At 45.7% G+C, this 21,568-nt stretch overlaps 1 protein-coding gene across 2 annotated transcripts in view; it reads right to left on the bottom strand.

Annotated features, from left to right (window-relative positions):
* The window catches only part of LOXL2 (lysyl oxidase like 2), a 53,404-nt gene extending 32,155 nt beyond the window's left edge, over positions 1–21,249 (bottom strand). Inside the window, exons 1-3 of one of the 2 annotated variants that reach the window (XM_033081324.2) lie at positions 21,128–21,249; positions 15,351–15,744; positions 11,359–11,534 (exon numbers count right to left, since the gene is read on the bottom strand). In XM_033081324.2, the coding sequence (XP_032937215.1) occupies positions 11,359–11,534; positions 15,351–15,699 (525 nt within the window). In that variant the 5' untranslated portion in view covers positions 15,700–15,744; positions 21,128–21,249. Of the gene's footprint in view, positions 1–11,358; positions 11,535–15,350; positions 15,745–21,127 lie in introns of those variants that run through there. The other variant, XM_033081323.1, reaches the window with a different exon arrangement.
* Positions 21,250–21,568: the final 319 nt, after the last annotated feature.

Raw genomic sequence — 21,568 nt, forward strand, 5'->3', positions numbered from 1 at the left:
TTATTTTACAAGATATTCGGGTCTGCTTTGGGAACGCTTTTTAAAATATATTTTACAATTTATCTATTTATTTATTTAATTTATATTTATTGATCGTACAATAAATTCGGGGCTGCTTTGGGAACGCTTTTTAAAACAAATTTTACAATTTATTAATTTATTTATTTAATTTATATTTATTGATCGTACAATAAATTTGGGGCTGCTTTGGGAACACTTTTTAAAGTATATTTTGCTATTTATTTATTTATTTTTATGTATTTATTTTATATTTATTCAGCTTACAATATATTCGGGGCTGCTTTGGGATGCTTTTTAAAATACATTTCACAATATATTTATTTATTTATTTTATTTTATTTAGGTTTATTTATCTTACAATATATTTGGGCCTGCTTTGGGAATGCTCTTTTAAAATACATTTTACAATACATTAATTTGTTGCATATCTATACTCCTTTATGCATAGTTAAACTTTTTTTTAGGAACTGTTCAGCATGGCCACTCTTTGGGTTTGGTTTTTTTAGAGCGTGCTGTTTTTTGGCTTGTGGTTTTAAATTTTTTAAAATTATTTTTTAATTTGGGTGGTGGTTTTGGCCTTTTGCAGCCGGTGAGTGTTGATAATTGTGTTAATTGTAGGGTTTTTATCACACATTTATGGGCTGTTATTTTAATTAAGCAGGTAGTTTAAGCTTACAATCTCTAAAAAATGTATGTCTAACTTTTGCTATTAGAATAAAACCTGTATTCACACAGAAAAGCTATTTTAACATTACAGATACATTTATCCCAACAGTTGTGAAAAGCCACAATACTGTTAGAAGTGCGTGACATTGTTGGCTTTTTGCAAATATTAAAATAAATGCTGTATGTATCATGTTAAAATAGATTTTCTGTATGAATATAGGTTTTTTTTTTTCTTTTCTTCTAATAGTAAAAGATAAACATAAGTTTTTTAGAAATAGCCTGCTTAAACTACCTGCTTAGGTGAGATAACAGCCCGTGAGTGTGTGATAAAAACCCTGCGGTGACACAACAATTATCAACACTCACCAACTGCAAAAGGCCGGGACCACCACCCAAATTAATAAATAATAAAAAATAATTAAAACCACAAACCAAAAAAGGCTACTCTAAAAAGGCAAACTCAAAAATTAACCATGCTGAATAGTTCCCAAAAAAAGTCAAGCTATACATAAAGGATTATAAATATGCAACAAGTTAATGTATTGTAAAATGTATTTTAAAAAAATTCCCAAAACAACAGTGTGCTCCTAACAGCTTGCCAAGCACCTTTATGTGTGTCTCCTATTGTCTTTTTATTAAACTTTTAAAACTAAATTTAAAAATTAAATTAAAATTAAATTTTTTTAAAAAATTAGAATTAAAATAAATTAAAATTAAAAATAAAATTTAAAACTAAAATTCTAAATTTTAAATTAAAATTAAATTCTATTAAACCTTTTCAATTTTACCAAAATGTGTTTTTCACACCACACCACCTCAGACAATCCACTCAGGGTTCCCCTTTTCCTTTTCTTTATTCCCCCTCTGCCTTTCTGTCTTTTATTTTCTCTGATTCCCCCTCTCCCCATCACCTGCAGAAATTCAATTCTCCAAAATCCAAGCTGGAGCATCCCCCAAATCCTGGAAAACAAAATTTACCCAACACTGCACACACAGGCTGGGCTCAAAAATCCAAAATAACCCCCTGGGATTCCCAGATTTATTCCATCCGAGGGAATTTTGGGTGTTCCAAGGGGGAATTTGAAACCTGAGAAAATCCATTTGCAGCACCAAATTTCTCCCGAGCTTGGCAGCTTCTCCCAAAACCTTGCAGAGTTTTTTTGCCTACGTGCTGTCAGGAAGGTATCAGGGCATTCCAGGCCTCCCCAGGCTGCTTTCCAAACCCTGCTGCAATTTAGGAAAAAAAAAAAAAAAAAAAAAAAAAAAATTCAGGTTTCCAGCTCTTTGCCTTGATGCAGAAATTGTGTTGTTTACCCAGGGCTGTCAGAGGGAACCTTGTTCTGCTTTCCTCACTCTGCCTCTTCACCAGGAAAAAAAAAAAAAAAAAAAGGGAATCAAAGCTTTAAATCCACTTGGAAACAGCTCTGGGTGCTGAAGATCTCCAAGTGTTTTTAATAAGAACTTTTTAAAGGGATTAACCCAAAGGCCACACTCCAAACTGAGCTGGGAAAGCACCTGGGAAGGGATGGGGGGAGAGGGAGTTTTCCCTCTGTGGTTCAGAGAGAGAAAAAAAATCAGGGAATCCTCTCCAGGATCACAGGGATTCAATTCCAACCCCTCCTGAGGAACCCACTCTGGGGTTTTTTTTGGGTTTTTTTGGGTTTTTTTGTTTTGTTTTGTTTTTTTTACAGCACTGAAAAATAAAGTGGAAATGAAATTTATTTCTCTTGGATTTGGGAAAACATTCCTGGGGCCAAAGTGCCACCTCAGGCTCTGGACAAAATCAAAATTCTCCCATCTCATCTCTCTCCTCCCAGAGATGCTGACTCAGACATGAAAAGAAATCCTGCTCCAACCTGGGATTCTGGTTTGTCATCATTATTATTCTTTTTTTTGGCCTGTGTTTGCCAAGGAGGATAAAAAATAAAAATGAGAAAAGCAGCAAAAAATGAGGCAACGTTTCGTTCCTGGAGGGAATTTTTCTCCTGATAGCTCCAACAGACCACAGTGATTTTCAGGATCTGTGTGAGAGCAAAACCAACTCAAATCTTGTCCCCTTTTTATTCCCAGAGCTGGTTTAGAGCAGGAATTTTGTAATTTTGTGTGGGAGCAAAACCAACCCCAGTCCTGTTCTCTTTCTCCCTCCCAGGGCTGGTTTAGAGCAGGAATTTTTGTGAGAGCAAAACCAACCCTAATCCCATTCCCTTTTTCTTCCCAGAGCTGTTTTAGAGCTGGGAATTTTGGAATACTTGAATTTTTTCTGGGAGCAAATCCAATCCCAATCCCATCCCCTTTTCCCTCCCAGAGCTGGTTTAGAGTTGGAATTTTTGTGAGAGCAAATCCAATCCCAATCCCATCCCCTTCTCCCTCCCAGGGCTGATTTAGAGCAGGAATTTTTGCTGGAGCAACTCAATGCTTTGCCCCTGCTCTGAACAAAGAGCAAAACCTCAGAGAGGAATTCAGGGCACTGCAGAGCCCAAATTTATATTGGAAAATTCATGAACAAAGGCTCAAAATCAGCACTCTGAGGGTTCTCCAGGACAAAAGGCTGCCAGGAGCCTTTTCCCAATAATTTTCAGGGATTTGAGCGGTTTCCTTTGGCTGCAGAGGTTTTGCTGCTCTGTTCAATCATGCAAATCCAGGCAGGAATGGTTTCTGCTCCACCAGCAGCTGGGCTGATGGTGAAAACAGATCCCAGAGAAAAACTGGGAGCAAACAACACCTAATGGATAAAGCAGGTTCCTAAAATCCCCTGTGCTGTGCTGTGCTGCAGGGACACGTGGAGAAAAACCCCACAACAAGGAAAACTCTGGGATTGAGGGAAAGCTGAGCCTAAACCTGAACCATGACTGGGCAGCAAAGCTGTGATTTGGGAGGGACAGGAGGGGGAAGAAATCCTGAGAAAAGCTGAGCCTAAACCTGAACCATGACTGGTTCTGGGGAGGCAAAGCTGTGATTTGGGAGGGACAGGAGGGGGGAATGGTTTGGAATTAAAGGGGGGAGAGTTAGATGGAATATTGGGAAGAAATCCTGAGAAAAGCTGAGCCTAAACCTGAACCATGACTGGGGGGGTGAAGCTGTGATTTAAGAGGGACAGGAAGGGAATGGTTTGGGATAAAAGGGGCAGAGTTGGGAAGAAATCCTGAGAAAAGCTGAGCCTAAACCTAAACCATGACTGGTTCTGGGCAGGCAAAGCTGTGATGGAGATTTGGGATAAGGGGGGGACAGGATGGGGCAATGGTTTGGAATAAAAGGGGGCAGAGTTGGATGGAATATTGGGAAGAAATCCTGAGAAAAGCTGAGCCCTAAACCTAAACCATGACTGGTTCTGGGCAGGCAAAGCTGTGATTTGGGTGGGACAGGAGGGGGGAATGGTTTGGAATTAAAGAGGGAGGGTTAGATGGGATATTGGGAAGAAATCCTTCCCTGGGATGGAATTCCCAGATCCCTGGATCCCTGGAAGTGCCCAAGGCCAGGTTGGAACACCCTGGGATATTGGGAGATGTCTCTGGGGATGGGATTTAACTTCCCACCCCAACCATTCCAGGATTCCACCATCTGGGACTTCCAGCATCCTACAACACAAACCAGTAAAAAACAAGGGAAAAGCACATTAAACTCTTCCAAGCTGGGCCTGTTTCCCTCCATCCCAACCCTGTCCCTGCCAGGAGCCACCTCCAGGGCCCCAGAGCTGCTCCACAAAACCCTGGCAGAGGCTCCGAGCTCCGTTTCGAAACCAGGGGAAAAAAATTTGGTGTTGAGCCCTCAAAGGGTTTGGTGTGAGCCCTCACAAAAGGATTCCTGGCTGGGAAAGCTCTCACATGAGCCTGGTGGGGTTTTTTTTCCACCCTCTGCAGCAAATGCTGTCCCACAGCTCCAGGAGGATCCCACCCAGCTTTGGGAATTTCCTCGTTGATGCCCAGGATGGGTTGGTTGGGTTTTCTCCAAACCCTTCCCTCTCCTTCTGGAGGATGCTCAGGAGTCAATCCAGGAGAGATTCCTGAAGTTTCTGTTCCTAGAAATCCCTGGTGCTGAATCTCCCTGGAGTTTGGATTTCTCTCTGCTCTGTTTTGTAATTTTTCCATTTCCATTTTCATTCCTCTCCTGCTTTGAGAGCTCCACGATCCACTCAAGCTCCTCCTTCCTTCCCTAAGCCTGGCCTACCCCACTTCCCCTTAAATAAAACCTATTTACATCCTTTTTCCCTCCCCACAGAGCTCCAGGATTTCTCAGCATCCAAACACCAGGAATCAAGGCTGAAACTTGAACAAAAAAATCGATTTTTTTTTCTCCAATCCACAACACAACACCAAAATCTTTCCTCAGGGGCTTTGCCCATCATGAAAACCTCTCCTTCCACTAAACCTCAGCCACCAGAGGAAAACAAATTTTTTTTTTTTTTTTTTCTTCTTATCCATGGGAATGGGCGGAATGTGTTTGGGTTTAAACATCTGGAGCTGAGGCTCTGAGTCACCCCAAGGTCCTGGCTGCTAAATAAACACTGAGGATGGGACAAAGCTGGGGGACAGCCCTGGGGACACAAAAAAGGATGAGGGAGCAGAGTTTGAGCCAGGCTTAGGGGCCAGGAGCAGATTTGGGGCTGACAAAAACCTGGCTGAGCTGGGGCAGAGCGAGGGGACAGCAGGAGGGGCTCAGCTTAGGCCAGGCTCAGCTTAGGGAGGACACAGCTCTGTCCTGACAGCCCCAGGCCAGGGGAGTTCAAATTTATCATTCCCTGAGTCTTTCCTGCTGAGCCTGATCCTTTTCTGGATCCTTTTCAGCTGGGGGAAAATTCAAATTTATTGCCAAGACAAGGTCAGTAACACAGAATTAATTCAATTAAATCTGTGCAAAAGATTTGCAAGCTCATTAAGGCCAACCTCTGACCAATCAGCACCTTCTCTCCAGCTCTGTCCTTAGGAGAAGTTCAATATTTGAACAGAAAAATCATCTTTAGCCCATTCATTTCATTTCCACCCCAAAGCCTGATCCCTGCCACAAAGGAGCCACTGAGGCAAATGATCCCATTCACTTGGAATGCACAGCACCAAAACACGCTGGGTTACCCCAAAATCAGCTTCATTAACATTTTTCTGAGGTGAGGAGATGCTGAAGACCCTCCCAGACCCACAGAGCAGCAGAATTTGGAGGAGGAAACATTTAGAGCAGAGGGAAACTCCAAGCCTGTTGTCACAACAGACAGGAAAAATAAAACTTTTTTTAATTAAACTCTGATTAAACAGGCAAATTAAACGTTTTTAATTAAGCACTGATGGCTGCAGGGCACGGAGATGGGGTGGGGGTGACAAAATCCTGCAGTGGGGATGGAGATTTTCATGGGAAAAGCTGGAAAAAAGAGAGATTTACCTGGGGAATCACAGAGCCTGGCTTGACTGAAAGCTCCTGAGCACGACCTGGCATTAAAAATCTGGAATTTTAACCTTAAACCCCATCTCATCCCAGCCTAGCACACCTCCCACCATCCCCAAACCCCTCCAGCCCAGCCCTGGACATTTCCACCCCATTTTTAACCAAAACCTTTGAATCACTGGGCTTTGAAGTGAGATTTTTTTTCAGCCTCACAAGCACCCAGAGGGGAAATGAAGGCCAGAAATAGCAGAGCTGAGCCAGACCTGTCTGGCCAAAGCCCTGGGCTGGTAGCAGAGCTATTTGTGAGCCTCTAAAAGCTGCAGAAATTCGATATATTTAGAGTCTGGACTATTTGAGGAAGGAGGTGGACAGCAAATATTTTGTTCAGGATGTTTTGGGGCGTGAATTAAATCAAATTCCTCTGGTGAGAGGATTTAAGGGATGTGTTCAGGTAGGGATCAGGCACTGTGGTCCTGAAATGGCTGGAAAAGGCAGGAAAAAACTGGAGTGGGTCTGGGATGAGCTGGGATAAAAAATTTGGGAATAGTTTGGGTGAGAAAGGAGCTCAAAATCATTCAGGGATTTAAAAAATTCCAAAATGCTTTGGGTAAGAAAAGAGCTCAAAATCATTCAGGGAGATTAAAAATTCAAAATACTTTGGGTAAGAAAGAAGGTTAAAATCATCCAGGCAGATAAAAAAATCTGGGAATGGTTTGGGTTAGAAAGGAGGTTAAAATTATTCAGGGAGATAAAAAATCCTGGAATGGTTTGGGTGGGAAAAGAGGTTAAATTAATTAAATTAATTCTCTGTTCCTGACCTATCTTGGCAGTAAATTTTCCCAGTTTTTTTGGTGCAGAGGTCGAGCTCTGCCCCTTCCCAGCAGGAAGAGGGATGGAAAAGTTCAGGGATGGGAAATGGATGGGAAAGAGCTCAAAATCATTCAGGGAGATAAAAAATCCAGGAATAGTTTGGGTGACAAAGGAGCTTAAAATCATTCAGGCAGATAAAAAATTCCAAAATGCTTTGGGTAAGAAAGGAGGTTAAAATCATTCAGGGAGATAAAAAATTCCAAAATGCTTTGGGTGGGAAAAGAGGTTAAATTAATTAAATTAATTCTGTGTTTCTCTCTTCCTGACCTTATCTTGGCAGATAAATTTTTCCATTTTTTTTGGTGCAGAGGTCGAGCTCTGCCCCTTCCCAGCAGGAAGAGGGATGGAAAAGCTCAGGGATGGGAAGAGATGTGACACAACCCCCAGAGCACAAGCTGGGCTGGGATCTGCCTGAGCACATCCCTGTGGAATGGCTGAGGGATTTCTGGAATGGAAAATTTCATCCCTTCCCATCACCCACAGCTCTTCCAAACTGGGGAGCAGAGCTGGGCTGGAGACTTGGGTGGGAGATTGGGAAGGAATTCCTGGGTGGGATTTGGGGAAGGAATTCCTGGATGGGATGTTGGGAAGGAATTCCTGGGTGGCATTTGGGGAAGAAATTCCTGGGTGGGATTTGGGGAAGGAATTCTTGGGTGGAATTTTGGGAAATAATTCCTGGGTGGGATTTGGGGAAGGAATTCCTGGCTGGGATTTGGGGAAGGAATTCCTGGCTGGGATTTGGGGAGGAATTTCTGGGTTGGATGTTGGGAAGGAATTCCTGTCTGGAATCTGGAGAAGGAATTCTTGGATGGGATTTGGGGAGGAATTTCTGGGTTGGATGTCGGGAAGGAATTCCTGGGTTGGATGTTGGGAAGGAATTCCTGGCTGGGATGGAATTCCCAGATTTGCTGTGGCTGCCCCAGATCCCTGGAATGTCCAAGGCCAGGCTGGAGCTCCTGGCACAGTGGGAGGTGTCCCAGGGGATGGGACTGGAAGTGCCCAAGGCCACCCTGAAGCTGAGGAACCTTTTCCCAATATCCAACCAACCCTCTGGCCCAGCTCCAGATGTTCCCTTGGACCCCAAAATCCTGTGAATCCACGGGCTGTGCACACAGATCCCAAACCAGGCTGGGAATGCAGAACCCAACACCCAGGCTGGGTTTAGCACCTCCAGCCAGGCCTGGTTTAGTAAAGCCTGGCTTAAACAGCAGCTGGAGGACAAGCTGACAAATCTTTTCCCCTGGGAATCCCGGTGGGATTGGGCTGGTCCTGCTCTGTCTGACAGAGAGTCCTGACCACAGCAGGGCTCAGAGGAAATTCCAGCCCCCTCACCCCTCATTCCAGAGAGAAAACATCACTGGGACAAGCTCTGGCCTCCAGCAGCGATGATGTTTCCCTGATTAATGACCTGCACAATTCCCAGGAATTGCCGGAAAGGGCAAACACTTCCAGGAGGTTCAGGAAAAAAAAAAAAAATCCCTTTTTTTCCCTTCTGAGGACCTCATCCCAAAAATCCTTTTTTTTTAAAACTTCTGAGGAGCTCATCCCAAAAATCCCTTTTTTCCCCTCTGAGAAGCTCATCCCAAAAATCCCTTTTTTTCCCCTTGGGTCCCCCTGCTCCTTATTTTTGGCTCTGTATCCCACATGAGATAAGGCAAAGATAAGAGAAGGAAAACTGGGAGGGGGAAGGAGCTGGAACATTTGACAGGGAGTTGTGGCATCCCAAAAATCCCAAGTGCTCACCCCCAGCCTCAAGGAAGGAAAGCAGGGAAGGAGCCCTTGAGCTCCAGGGAAGGAATTTTATAGGGAGAGAGGAAAAATCAGCTGGATTCTGCAGAATGGGAGCAGCAGTGTGGTCGGAAATTCAGGGAGAAAAACAGAATCCTGGAATGGTTTGGGTGGGAAGGGAGCTCAAAATCATCCAGGGAGGTTAAAAACATCTCAAAATTGGGTGGGAAATGAGCTCAAAAAATTCAGAGAGATAAAAAAAAAATTCAAAATGGTTTGGGTGGGAATGGAGGTTAAAATCATTCAGGGAGATAGAAAATCCTGGAATGGTTTGGGTGGGAAAGGAGGTTAAAATCATTCAGGGTGATAAAAAATCCTGGAATTATTTGGGTAAGAAAGGAGCTTAAAATCATTCAGAGAGAAAGGGAATCCTGAAATGGAATGGGTGGGAAAGATGCTCAAAATTATTCAGAGATATAAAAAATCTGGGAATGGTTTAGGTGGGAAAGGAGGTTAAAATCATCAGGGTGATAAAGAATCCTAAATGGGTTTGGGTGGGAAAGGAGCTCAAAATCCTGCAGTGCCCTCCCTGCCATGGGCCAGGACAGTTCCCAGCCTGGGTTTGGACATCCAGGGATGGGGCAGCCACAGCTTCTCTGGAATTCCCTTCCAGCCTCTCCCCATTCTCACAGGGAAGGTTTTTCCCCAATTTTCACCTTCTCTCTGGCAGTTGGAGGCAGGCATGGGAGGGATGAGCAGGATTTCTGCACTTCCATCCCACTCCGTGCAGCTCCCTAAAAACAACCCCACTTCTCCCTTTTCCTGCTGCTGGATCCAGGAATCTCTTCAGTCTCATGATTCATCTGAAATTTCAGCACCCCCACAGCAGTAGCCGAGCTCATTCCCAATTTTCCACTCCCCCAGCCCCCGTGCTGAGCTCATGGAAAAGCAAAAACTCCTCCAAAACTTCCCTGATGAATTCCTGGAGCAGCTCGGGGTGAGGTGACCTCTGTCTAGACTGAACCAGATTTTCCTCCAGGTGTTTTGAGGACTCTCTGTGGTTTCAGAGGAGCCAAAACCACCCCTGGTGTTTTCTGGGACACAAGGGAGCCATTGATGGAGCGGCTGGGGATGATCCCTCCCTGGGCAGGGATGGAATCCCTCAGATCCTGGAGCTGCAGCCCTTCCCTGGAACTCTGAGTGCTCATCCCAGTGCAGCCCAAGGATTCAAAATGCAGAATTCACTCCTGGGAGTGTTTTGGGGTGCAATACAGAGTGTGACCAAAGGTCTGGATTCTGTCCCCAGCTGTTAAACCAGCTGTGGCAGTGATCCTGATCTCTGTGGGATATCTCCTGTTCATGGCCAGCTGTTAAACCAGCTGGGGCAGTGTTCTTTATCTTCCCACAGCCCATCCTCCCTCCAGGAGATCTCTCCTGTCCATGGCCACTGAGTCCCAGGGCATGGCTGATAAAATTCCATCATCCCATGGGGAGATGCTCCAGCCAGGGGAGGAGCCAAGCATTTCCTACCCTGATCAAATCTGAGATTTGGAACATCAGAGCAGCCTTTCCCACTGGATCCCAGAGGAAAACCAGACCCTTCCACATCATCCCTGGAGCTCCAGAGGGAAACTGCACCTTGTCCAGGAGCACTGCTCCAGCTGAGCCACATCTGTCACTGCAGGAGGATGCAGCCACCATGGGATGGGACTGCTGCCAACACCCTGCCTGACTGACGGCTGTCAGCTTGGATTCTGACTCTGCCAGGGCTTGGGGTTGTTCTTTGCAATTCTGTATTTCTATTTTAATTTCCCTAGTAAAGAACTGTTATTCCTATTCCCATATCTTTGCCTGAGAGCCCCTTGATTTCAAAATGATAATAATTTGGAGGGAGGGGTTTCCATTCTCCATTTCAAAGAGAAGCTCCTGCCTTTCTCAGCAGTCACCTGTCCTCCAAACCAGGACATGAACCACGCTGGGATGTGCAGCACAGCCAGGGTTTGCTCTGGGGGCTCAAAAGGAAAATGCTTACAGGGGGTCTTGCTGTAAATTGTGGTCAAGGGCAGTCATGGAATTCAGACAGATAAATCTAAGAAAAGGGAGGTACTTGAGGCACAACAAACTCCCCAAGCTGAGGCGATGAAGGAATAAAAACAAACCTTTTTTCCTTTCTGAGGAGTTGAGGGGGAAAAAATCCCTTTTATAGTAAAAAGTTTCAAAATCTTGCTATTTATCTGACTTTCTGCAATTGGAACCTGAATAATGTTTCTCCAACCCAGCCAGGACCAACCAGGAGTTAAACCCCAAGATGGGATAAATATGGGATAAAGTGATAATGAAAATAAATATGGGATAAATATGGGATAAATACGGGATAAACATGGGATAAATTGATCATGGCAATAAATACATGATAAATATGAGACAAATTGATAACATAAATAAATTTGGGATAAATTGATCATGGGAATAAATACGGAATAAACATGGAATAAACTGATAATGTGAATAAACATGCAAGATAAACACGGGATAAATTGATAATGTGAATAAACATGCAATAAACATGGAATAAACTGATAATGTAAATAAACATGGTAATAAACTGATAATATGAATAAACACAGGATAAACACGGGATAAACCGACCATCTGCATCCCTGTGTGCAGGACACCCCAGATCATCATTTTTACCCCAATTACCTCGATTTGATTAATCAGGGAGTTGTCAAACTTGAAGCCAGGGATCCTCTTCTCGCTGCACACCACGCCCACGTCCTCGCTGTGCTTGCAGTCGCTGACGCCCCAGCCGTTGGAGCCGCAGGCGGCCAGGCTGCTCTCCCTGCCCGTGCAGTGCACGTTGTCCAGCCAGATCTTCCCTGCAAGGGGGGAAAACACAGCTGAGAATCCCACAGGAAAACACAGCTGAGAATCCCACAGGAGGAATCTGGGATTCCACAAATCAGGATTCCAGGGAAGCGCTTGGGGCCTGCTCTTAGGGTGAGCAAAGCGGTGCCTCAAGCAGCGCATGTTCTCCAGACAAATATTCCCTGGAATGGGAGGAAAACACAACTGAGATTCCCTGAGGAGGAAAACACAACTGATATTCCCAGAGGAAAACACAATTGAGATTCCCAGAAAAGGAATCTGGGGTGGATTCCCTAAATCATGATTCCAGGGAAGTGGCTGGGCCTCGCTCTCGCGGTGAACAAAGTGGCGCCTCAAGCAAGGCATGTTCTTCAGTCAAATATTCCCTGGAATGGGAGAAAAACACAACTGAGATTCCCAGAGCAGGAAAACACAACTGAGATTCCCAGAGGAAAACACAGCTGAGATTCCCAAAAGAAGAATCTGGGCTGAATTCCCTAAATCAGAATTCCAGGGAAGCGGCTGGGCCTGGCTCTCAAGGTGAACAAAGTGGCGCCTCAAACAGCGCACATGGTACAGACAAATATTCCCTGAAATGGGAGGAAAACAGAGCTGAGATGCCCACAGATTTTCCCTGGAAAAGGAGGAAAACACAACTGAGATTCCCAGAGGAGGAATCTGGGCTGAATTTCCTAAATCAGGATTCCAGGGAAGCACCTGGGCCCCGCTCTCAAGGTGAACAAAGCGGCGCCTCAAGCAGCGCACATTGTCCAGTCAAATATTCCCTGGAAAAGGAGGAAAACACAACTGAGATTCCCAGAGGAAAACACAGCTGAGAATCCCAGAAGAGGAATCCTGGCTGGATTCCCTAAATCAGGATTCCAGGGAAGTGCTGCCTCTCACTCAGTTGAAAATCAAGGTGAACAAAGCGACGCCTCAAGCAATGCACGTGGTCCAGCCAGATCTTCCCTGGAATGGGAAGAAAATAGTTGAGATTCCCACAAATTTTCCCTGGAAAAGGAGCAAAACACAACTGAGATTCCCAGAAGAAGAATCTGGGCTGGATTCCCAAAAGAGGAATCTGGGCTGGATTCCCCAAATCACGATTCCAGAGAATCATCCCTGGAAGTGCTGGGTCTCACTCTCAGTCGAAAATCAAGGTGAACAAAACGACACCTCAAGGATTGATGGATTGGGAAAAGCTTTTGGGGGGGCTCTTCCCACTCTGGTTCTGTTCTTAAAATATTAATTTAATATTTGAAATAAATATATGTCTTTGATATTTATTGAATATGCCATTATAACCATCAATAAGATATATATGTGAATAAATAAATTTCTTTAGCATTTTCAAGAAATTGATTTAATATTTAATGAAGATATATCATGATATCATGATATCAATCAAAATGCAATTGCATATAAGTAAATAAAGATATTTATTTAATATTTTAACATTCTAGTATATATATTTGATATTCTAATATATGTTTTAATATATTTATATATTTGATATTTTAATATATAATATATATTTTAATATATACTTAATTTTTGTTTTTTTAATATGTATTTGAGGCCTGGGGATTTCCCTGGGAATTCTCCCTCTCGTTAAACCCCGTGGCCAGCCTGGTTTGTTTTCTGGTGTCACGGTTCTTCCTCACTTGGAAATCTCCTGCTCTGCCTCCAGAGCCAAAATCCACAAATTTGGGAGCAGATTCCAGGTTTTTGATTTCCCTCGGGCCCTACTCGCTCTTTTACAGGACATTTATAGGTGTGAGCACTCAAAAATTGCTAAAATCCACCCAAACCAACACATGGGATTTTATCCCTGTGGGATCCAGGCTCCAGGGAGGGCAGGAAAAATCCTCTGTAGGACAAAATTCAATCCCAAATCCTGATAAATCCCCTGGGCAGTTGTTGTTACATGGATTTGTTGTTATTCCTGGATTATTTCAGAGTTTTTCTTCTAAAACTTGGTGATTTCAGGAATTCCCACCTGTCACACACAAATATTTTCCTTTCCAGAAAGGAGAAACACATCCCCAGGACAAGGGGAGTGGATTTAAGGTGGAAAAGGGAAAATTTAGGTGGAATTTCAGGAAAAAATTCCTCCCTGTGAGGATGGGGAGGGGCTGGGATGGAATTCCCAGATTTGCTGGGGCTGCCCCTGGATCCCTGAAGTGTCCAAGGCCAGGTTGGGATAACCTGGGACAGAGGGAGGTGTCCCTGGCAGGGGGGAATTGGATGACTTTGAGTTCTTGTCCAACCCAAACCATTCCATGATTCCACAGATAAAATTTGGGATGAGACTGGAAAAACTCCCCCAGTTTCCTGAGATCCCAAACCAGGAGCCCTCAGCTGCTCCAGGCATTTCCCCATCCCTGTGTCCATCATTCCAACACTTTTACACCTTTATCACCTCAGAAAGCACATTAGGAGAGAGAAACACCCCAACACCACCAATTAAACCAAAATTAGGGATTATTGGGGGCTGGAAAGGTTCTCTCAATTCCCTGGGATCCCAAACTAGGTGGCCTCAGATGCTCTAGGCCTTTCTGCATCCCTGTGTCCATCCTTTGGATGCTTTCCAACACTTTCACCTCATGGAACCCAAACCCACCTGGCACAGCACGAAACACCCCAACACCACCAATTAAATCAAAATTAGGGATTATTTGGGACAGGAAAGACTCCCTGAATTCCCTGGGATCCCAAACCAGGTGGCCTCAGCTGCTCCAGGCATTTCCCCATCTCTGTGTTCATCAATTAAAGATTTCTACACCTTTATCACCTCACAGAACACAGCAGGAGAGAGAAACACCCCAACACCATAAATTAAACCAAAATTAGGGATTATTGAGAACTGAAGAGACTCCCCAGACTATTCCAAGACCCCCTCACCTTCTCCTTTTCCGTACTTGGAGCTGGGCAGCCAGGACACGGCCTCCACGTAGCCCAGCTCCCTGCAGAGCAGGGGAGACACGCCCCAACAACACCAATTAAACCAAAATTCGGGATTATTGAGAGCTGGAAAGACTCCCTGAATTCCCTGAGATCCCAAACCAAGAGCCCTCAGCTGCTCCAGACCTTTCCCTGTCCCTGTGTTCATCCCTGGGATGCTTTCCAACACTTTCACCTCACAGACCCCACACCCACCTGGCACAGCACGAAACGCCCCAACACCACCAATTAAACCAAAATTAGGGATTATTGGGGGCTGGAAAGACTCCCTTAATTCCCTGAGATCCCAAACCAAGAGCCCTCGTCTACTCCAGGCATTTCCCCATCCCTGTGTCCATCATTCCAACACTTCTACACCTTTATCATCTCACAGAACAGAGCAGGAGAGAGAAACGCCCCAACACCACCAACTAAACCAAAATTCAGGATTATTGGAATCTGGAAAGACTCCCCCAGTTTCCTGAGATCCCAAACCAGGAGCCCTCAGCTGCTCCAGACCCTTCTGCATCCCTGTGTTCATCCCTGGGATGCTTTCCAAGACTTTCACCTCATGGATCCCAAACCTACCCGGCACAGCATGAGAAAGGAACACTCAACACCATAAATTAAACCAAAATTTGGGATTATTGAGAGCTGGAAAGGCTCCCTGAATTCCCTGGGATCCCAAACCAAGAGAACTCATCTGCTCCAGGCATTTCTCCATCCCTGTGTCCATCCTTTGGATGCTTTCCAAGACTTCTACATCTTTATCACCTCACAGAGAACAGCAGGAGAGAGAAACGCCCCAACACCACCAACTAAACCAAAATTAGAGATTATTGGGTACAGAAGAGATTCCCCAGACTATTCCAAGACCCCCTCACCTTCTCCTTTTCCGTACTTGGAGCTGGGCAGCCAGGACACGGCCTCCACGTAGCCCAGCTCCCTGCACACCACGTTGGCGGCGTGGATGGAGAAGTCGTCGTCGCACACGGTGCCCCACTCTCCGCCGTAGAACACCTCCACCCTGCCCTCGTTGTGCTTCCTCTTCTGCCCTGCCAGCCTCAGCTGGATTTTGGGCACGTTTGAGGCTCTCTGTTGGGGCTGGAAGACCTGGGGGGATGGCTCGGGGTAGCCAGGGTACGGCCAGAGCTCGTACTGGGCGCGGCTCAGCTCGGCCAGCAGCAGCAGCAGCACGCAGGGCTTGGAGGGGAAAATTTGGGATTTTCCCATTTTTAGGGCTTGCAGTCCTCAGAGCCTGAGCGAGGCAGGGCTGTCCTGGAAGAAAATCAGGTTTTAATGGAAGTTTGTAATGGTAGAATGTTTGTAGCTCTTCGAAATTTGGGGTTATCTCCAGTACCTGTAAGAAACAATTCTTTCAATTCTTTAATTCTTTCAATTCTTTCAATTCTTTAATTCTTTCAATTCTTTCAATTCTTTAATTCTTTCAACTATTTCAATTCTTTCAATTCTTTAATTCTTTAATTCTTTCAATTCTTTCAACTCTTTCAATTCAGTTCCTTCTTGTAGGGTAGACGAACAAACTGGAACCTCCCCCCCTTTATAAGTTTAGGTCAACTTGCCACATAATTTCACCCCCAAAAATACATTTTACCCAGAGGAAAAGTCTCCCTGCAAATGATTTTCCTGTTTCTCCACAAATGCAGCAGGAAAAATTCATCCAGATCCTGCCAGGACAGAACTGAACCATTTTTGTCTCCCCATGGGATATCTCCTGTTCATGGCCATGGTTTATAAACCAGCTGGGGCAGTGTTCTTTATCTCCATGGGATATCTCCTGTTCATGGCCATGGTTTATAAACCAGCTGGGGCAGTGTTCTTTATCTCATGGGATATCTCCTGTTCATGGCCATGGTTTATAAACCAGCTGGGGCAGTGTTCTTTATCTTTTCACAGCCCATCCTTCCTCCAGGCAGTCATTTTCTGCTCATGGCCATTGAGTCCCACTGTGGCACTGATAAAATTACTGCATCCCATTGGGAGTTGCTCCAGCCAGGGGGAAGAGCCCAACATTTCTTACCAAGATAAAAACAGAGGTTTTGGGACACTAAGGGAGCCCTTTCTCCACTGGACTCCAGAGGGAAACGGGATTGCTCCACATCACCACTGGAGCTTGGGAGGGAAACTGCACCTTGTCCAGGAGCACTGCTCCAGCTGAGCCACATCTGTCACTGCAGGAGGATGCAGCCACCATGGGATGGGACTGCTGCCAACACCCTGCCTGACTGACGGCTGTCAGCTTGGATTCTGACTCTGCCAGGGCTTGGGGTTGTTCTTTGTAATTCTGTATTTCTATTTTAATTTCCCTAGTACAGAACTGTTATTCCCATTTCCGTATCTTTGCCTGAGAGCCCCTTGATTTCAAAATTATAATAATTTGGAGGGAGGGGGTTTCCATTCTCCATTTCAAAGAGAATTTCCTGCCTTTCTCAGCAGACACCTGTCCTCCAAACCAGGACACAGTGCCAGAGCTCAGTGGGAAAAACCCTTGGGGTTCCATTGTTTGGGCTCCCCTGTCAATCCCAAGTGGAAAACAGGGAATTCTGGCACAGGGAGCTCAGGCTGGGGCTGCCCCATCCCTGGAAGTGCCCAAGGCCAGGCTGGAGGGGCTTGGAGCACCCTGGGTGGGGTGGAAGGGGTGAAGGGAGATGAGATTTGGGTCTCTTCCCACCCAAACCATTCCATGGCTCTGATCCAGGTCCTAGAGAATTGATAACCAAAAATTTGCCCAGCAGCTCCTTCACTCCACAGCACAGAAATCCTGGATTTCTCCTTCCCTGAAAAAGACATTCCAAGACATTTCAGGGCTCTGATATCCAGGAAAACTCTCCCTGCCCTTCAGCTGCAACAGGGATGGTTCAGCCACAACCCAAAAAAAAAAAACAACCCAAACATTTAAAGGGCACCAGGCAGAGCCAGCTGCACCCACACATTATGGGGGCACCAGAAAACCACAATAGCACAACTGAACATGGAAAATATTCCAGGAAAACCACAGCCCTGCCACTAGGAGCAGCACTTGGACTCGTTCCTCCCTCAGGGTTGAGGGACTGCACGTGCTGAACTCCTTGAAAATAAATCCAGGCTCAAGTTTGTGCAGGTTTGGGCTGGATTTTCCCTTTTTGTTTTATTTTTTTGGGCTCATTTCTCCCCTCACAGCTTCTAACAACGTCCAGATTCATCCCTGACGTCAGGACGATATTTTGGTCTCTCCATTCAGAGCAATCCAAGGCAGAACATTAAAAACCCATCGAGCAGAGCCAGGGGAGGAGGCAGGAAATGCTCCAGGTCTGCTGCTCCCCGTGCCCTGAGCTCCATCCCCACAGCAATTGTGTCATTTCAGCATTCCAGGCATGATCCTGGGGGTGCTGACTCAGCCCTGTCCAGAGCTCCTGAAGGGAACAGAGGCAAGGAAAAAATATGGAATTGTCCTGGAATTGTGGGATGAGTTGGGAGGGATTTAAATCCCATCAGTGCCACCCCTGGATGGGCAGGGACACCTCCCATTGTCCCAGTGCTCCAGCCTGGCCTGGGACACTGCCAGGGATCCAGGAGTTCCTCTGGGAATTCCATCCCAGCCAGGAATTCCTCCCCAAAATCCCATCCAAGCAGCACATGGAGCCCTGGAATGATTTGGGTTGGAGGGGATCCCAAAGTTCATTTGGTCCCACCGTGGTTCCCACAGCTCCCACTGTCCCAGGGTGCTCCAGCCTGGCCTTGGACATTCCAGGGATCCAGGGGCAGCCCCAGCAAATCTGGGAATTCCATCCCAGCCCCTCCCCACCCTCATTCCATCCCAAATCCCATCTCAATCTCCCCTTTCCCATGGGAAGCCATTCCCTGGGTCCTGTCCCTCCATCCCTGCCCAGCCCATCCCCAGAGCCCAGGGCTGTTCCTGCAGCACCCACAGAGGGATGGGAAAATCAAATCAGAGAATCCTGGGATGGTTTGGGCTGGAAGAGACCCTGAATTCATCCCATCCCAGCCCTGCCATGGCAGGGACACCTCCCACTGTCCCAGATTATCCCAGCCTGGCCTTGGGCACTGCCAGGGATCCAGGGGCAGCCCCAGCAAATCTGGGAATTCCATCCCAGGGAAGAATTGATTCCCAAAATCCCATCCATCCCTGCTCTCTGGCAGTTTAAAGCCATTCCCTGGGTCCTGTCCCAGGCCAGGCACAGAGGATGCTCCAAGTGCCCCTCTCTTCCCAGGGGAGCTTCTTGAGGGGCTAAAACCGAGAGCAAACAGGACCTGGAGGAGATTTGGGGAGAGATCTGGGCCTGGATTTGGGAGATGCTGAGCTGAGCGCCCCCAGGACAGATGTTGGCTGTGGATCCAGATGTTGTTCCCTGGAAAAATCCCGTGTCCTTGCAAATTTTAGGGCATTTATCCCAATAAACATCAATATATCCTCATAAATATATCCTTATAAATATATCCTTATAAATATATCTTGATATTAATATCTCCTTATAGTGATAAATAACTTTTTATAGTGATAAATATCTCCTTATAGTGATGATAAATATCTCCTTATAGTGATAAATTTATCCTGATAATGATGATAAATTTCTCCTGGTAGTGATGATAAATATCTTTTTATAGTGATAAAAATCTCCTGATAATGATGATAATTTTCTCCTTAGAGTGATGATAAATTTCTCCTGATAGAGATGAAGAAAACTATTCCTGCTGCATTCCCAGATTTCTAAACCAGGATCTCTGGACTGTTCCAAACTCTCCTGTCTTTAGATCTTTATTTTGTTTTTAATCTCCACACAGCAACATCTTCTTAAATTAAACACCAAAAAAATTCACCTGAAGGTGAAAATTAACCCCAAAAAAGATTCTGAGTGTGCTGAGGGAGCAGAGCTCAGCCTGGCTCAGGGGTGGAACATCCCAAATTTCCACGGAGAGGATTTCCAGGAGGATCTGGGATCCTCCAAGGAGTTTTGGATCACTCCTCACCCTCTGGGTGATGCTGTTTTAATTAATGCTCCCTAATCCTCCAGCGGGACAGGCGGGCTCCAAACCAGGCCCTTGTTATTCCTGGGAAATCCCTTTTGGAATAACAAACTTGCTGTGGATTTGCAGTGGAAACTTTTCCTCTCCTTTCCATTTTTTGCAAGAAATGTGGGGCAGAAAATGCCCAAAAAGCAGCTGGGGGAGCTGGGGGTGATCCCAGTGCCCAAACTGGGAGCTCTGGTTTGAAACCGTGCCAGGAATGCTCTGGAAAAGTTCAGGAGGAGAAGGAATAAAAGGGGAAAATGAATAAAAATTATGGAGCAGAAGGGGAAGCAGAACAGGGACAGTAAAAATGAGTTTGGGAGTTAAATTAGAAACCCAGAGCTCGTTACTGGGAAGGGATTTTGGGGTGAACTTCCAGCAGAACTCGAGGATTTTCCATTCCATCACCCCAGGAACATTGACCTGGGCAAAATCCTGAGGGATTTCCCAAGCTGCTGAAAATTCCCTCAAGTTTTTTCCCCCCTGAAATGCTCATTTCTGCACCCACCAAGCTCCTGCTGGCTTTGGCTGGAGAGGAATTCTGAGCTTCAGCCCTGATTTAAGGATTAATTTTCCCATTTTTGGGAATGTTTCCCAACACCCTCCTGCCCTTGGGATTGGGATTAATGAAATTCCCTCTCTCCAAGGTGTGATTCCTCCCAGATATTCCAGCTTTCATTCCATTTATTGTTATTTTAACTGCTCCCTGCTCCCCAGCCGAGGAAATTCCACCACGGTGGGTGGCTCAGTGCAGAAAAAAACCGGGAAGAAAACCTAAATCCAGGATTTTCAGGCTGAATCCAGGAAAAATTGGAAGCACTGCGCTGAGCTGATGCGCTGGTGATGAATTATTTCCCTGCTGCACTCCCAGATATCCAAACTTGGATCTTCGAAATTATCTGGGCTTGGATTTTTTTTTATCTACAGCTGTTTAATTAACACTAAAAGCTCATCGGGGAGGAAATATTAATCACAATTATTCATGAGCTCAGCCCGGGTTGAACATCCCACGTTTCTCCAGGTGGAAATCCCGAAGTAAATCCCAAAAATTACCAGGATGGAGCAGCTCTGGCTCGGAGAACCCCCAGCAGTGACAGCAGAAAAAAATTCCTTAATTAAGGACATATTTTGCACCTTCTGCCAGACATCTACCCCGGAGTTTTCCCTCTGAAAAAAAATGGGAATTATCCAGAGAGGAGAACCCGGGGTGACATTTACCCCACGCTGATGGAACAGCCGCGGTTTTCTGCTGGAAATTTGGAATTTTTTTACCAAAATCCCAGCTCAGGCACTGCCCGAACTCGCGGCGAGTTTGCAACTCGTCCTTTATTCCAGCCGGGAGCCAAAAAAAAAAAGAAAAAGGGATAAAATCTGCTCTAAAACCACCAGGACTTTAAAAATCTTCAGCATCGCATCCCCGCCAAATCCAGCTCGGGGGGGAGAAGAATTAGGAGAAACATAAATTAATTTTTCTCCTCGATGGGAGAGGGAGAAAAAGGGAGAGAAGAAGTGAAATCAAACTTTCACCGCGAAGAAAGAAAGGCTTGGAAATGCTGAAATGTTGAAATTAATGAACCAGTCGCGATTTCTGTCGCGACCGAGCCCCAAATCCGGCTCGCAGCCCCGAATTTACCTCAATCTGTGCTGGGGGGGAGCTCAGCCCTGTCCCGCTTCATCCAATTCTTCCTCCCGGGCTGGAAAAATCCTCCTGCAAGGCAGGGAAATGTGCGGCAGCAGCTGCTGCTTCCTGCCCGATTTTCGGTGGATTTTGGTTTTTAAACCCCTCCCCGGAGCCGCCCCGCGAGCCGCGCTCCTCCCGGCAGGAGGGGCGGCCGCGCTTTGCTCCCAAAAATTAAAAATAATAAAATTTAAAAGGGTCAGAAAGGTGGGTTTGTGTTTGGGGTGTTGGGGAATAAGCGAGGGGAGTTATCCCGGCCCCTCCCGGGGGAATTTTAATGTTTAAGGGTTGCGAGGGGATTCATCCCTGGAATTCCGGGTCTGGAGCGTTCCAGCATCCTGGAATTACCAACGCTGGAATTCTCGGGGTTCACCCACCTTTAATCCTTAGTTTTTC

The sequence above is a fragment of the Catharus ustulatus genome, chromosome 27, assembly GCF_009819885.2.
Source record: "Catharus ustulatus isolate bCatUst1 chromosome 27, bCatUst1.pri.v2, whole genome shotgun sequence".
Lineage (NCBI taxonomy): Eukaryota > Metazoa > Chordata > Aves > Passeriformes > Turdidae > Catharus > Catharus ustulatus.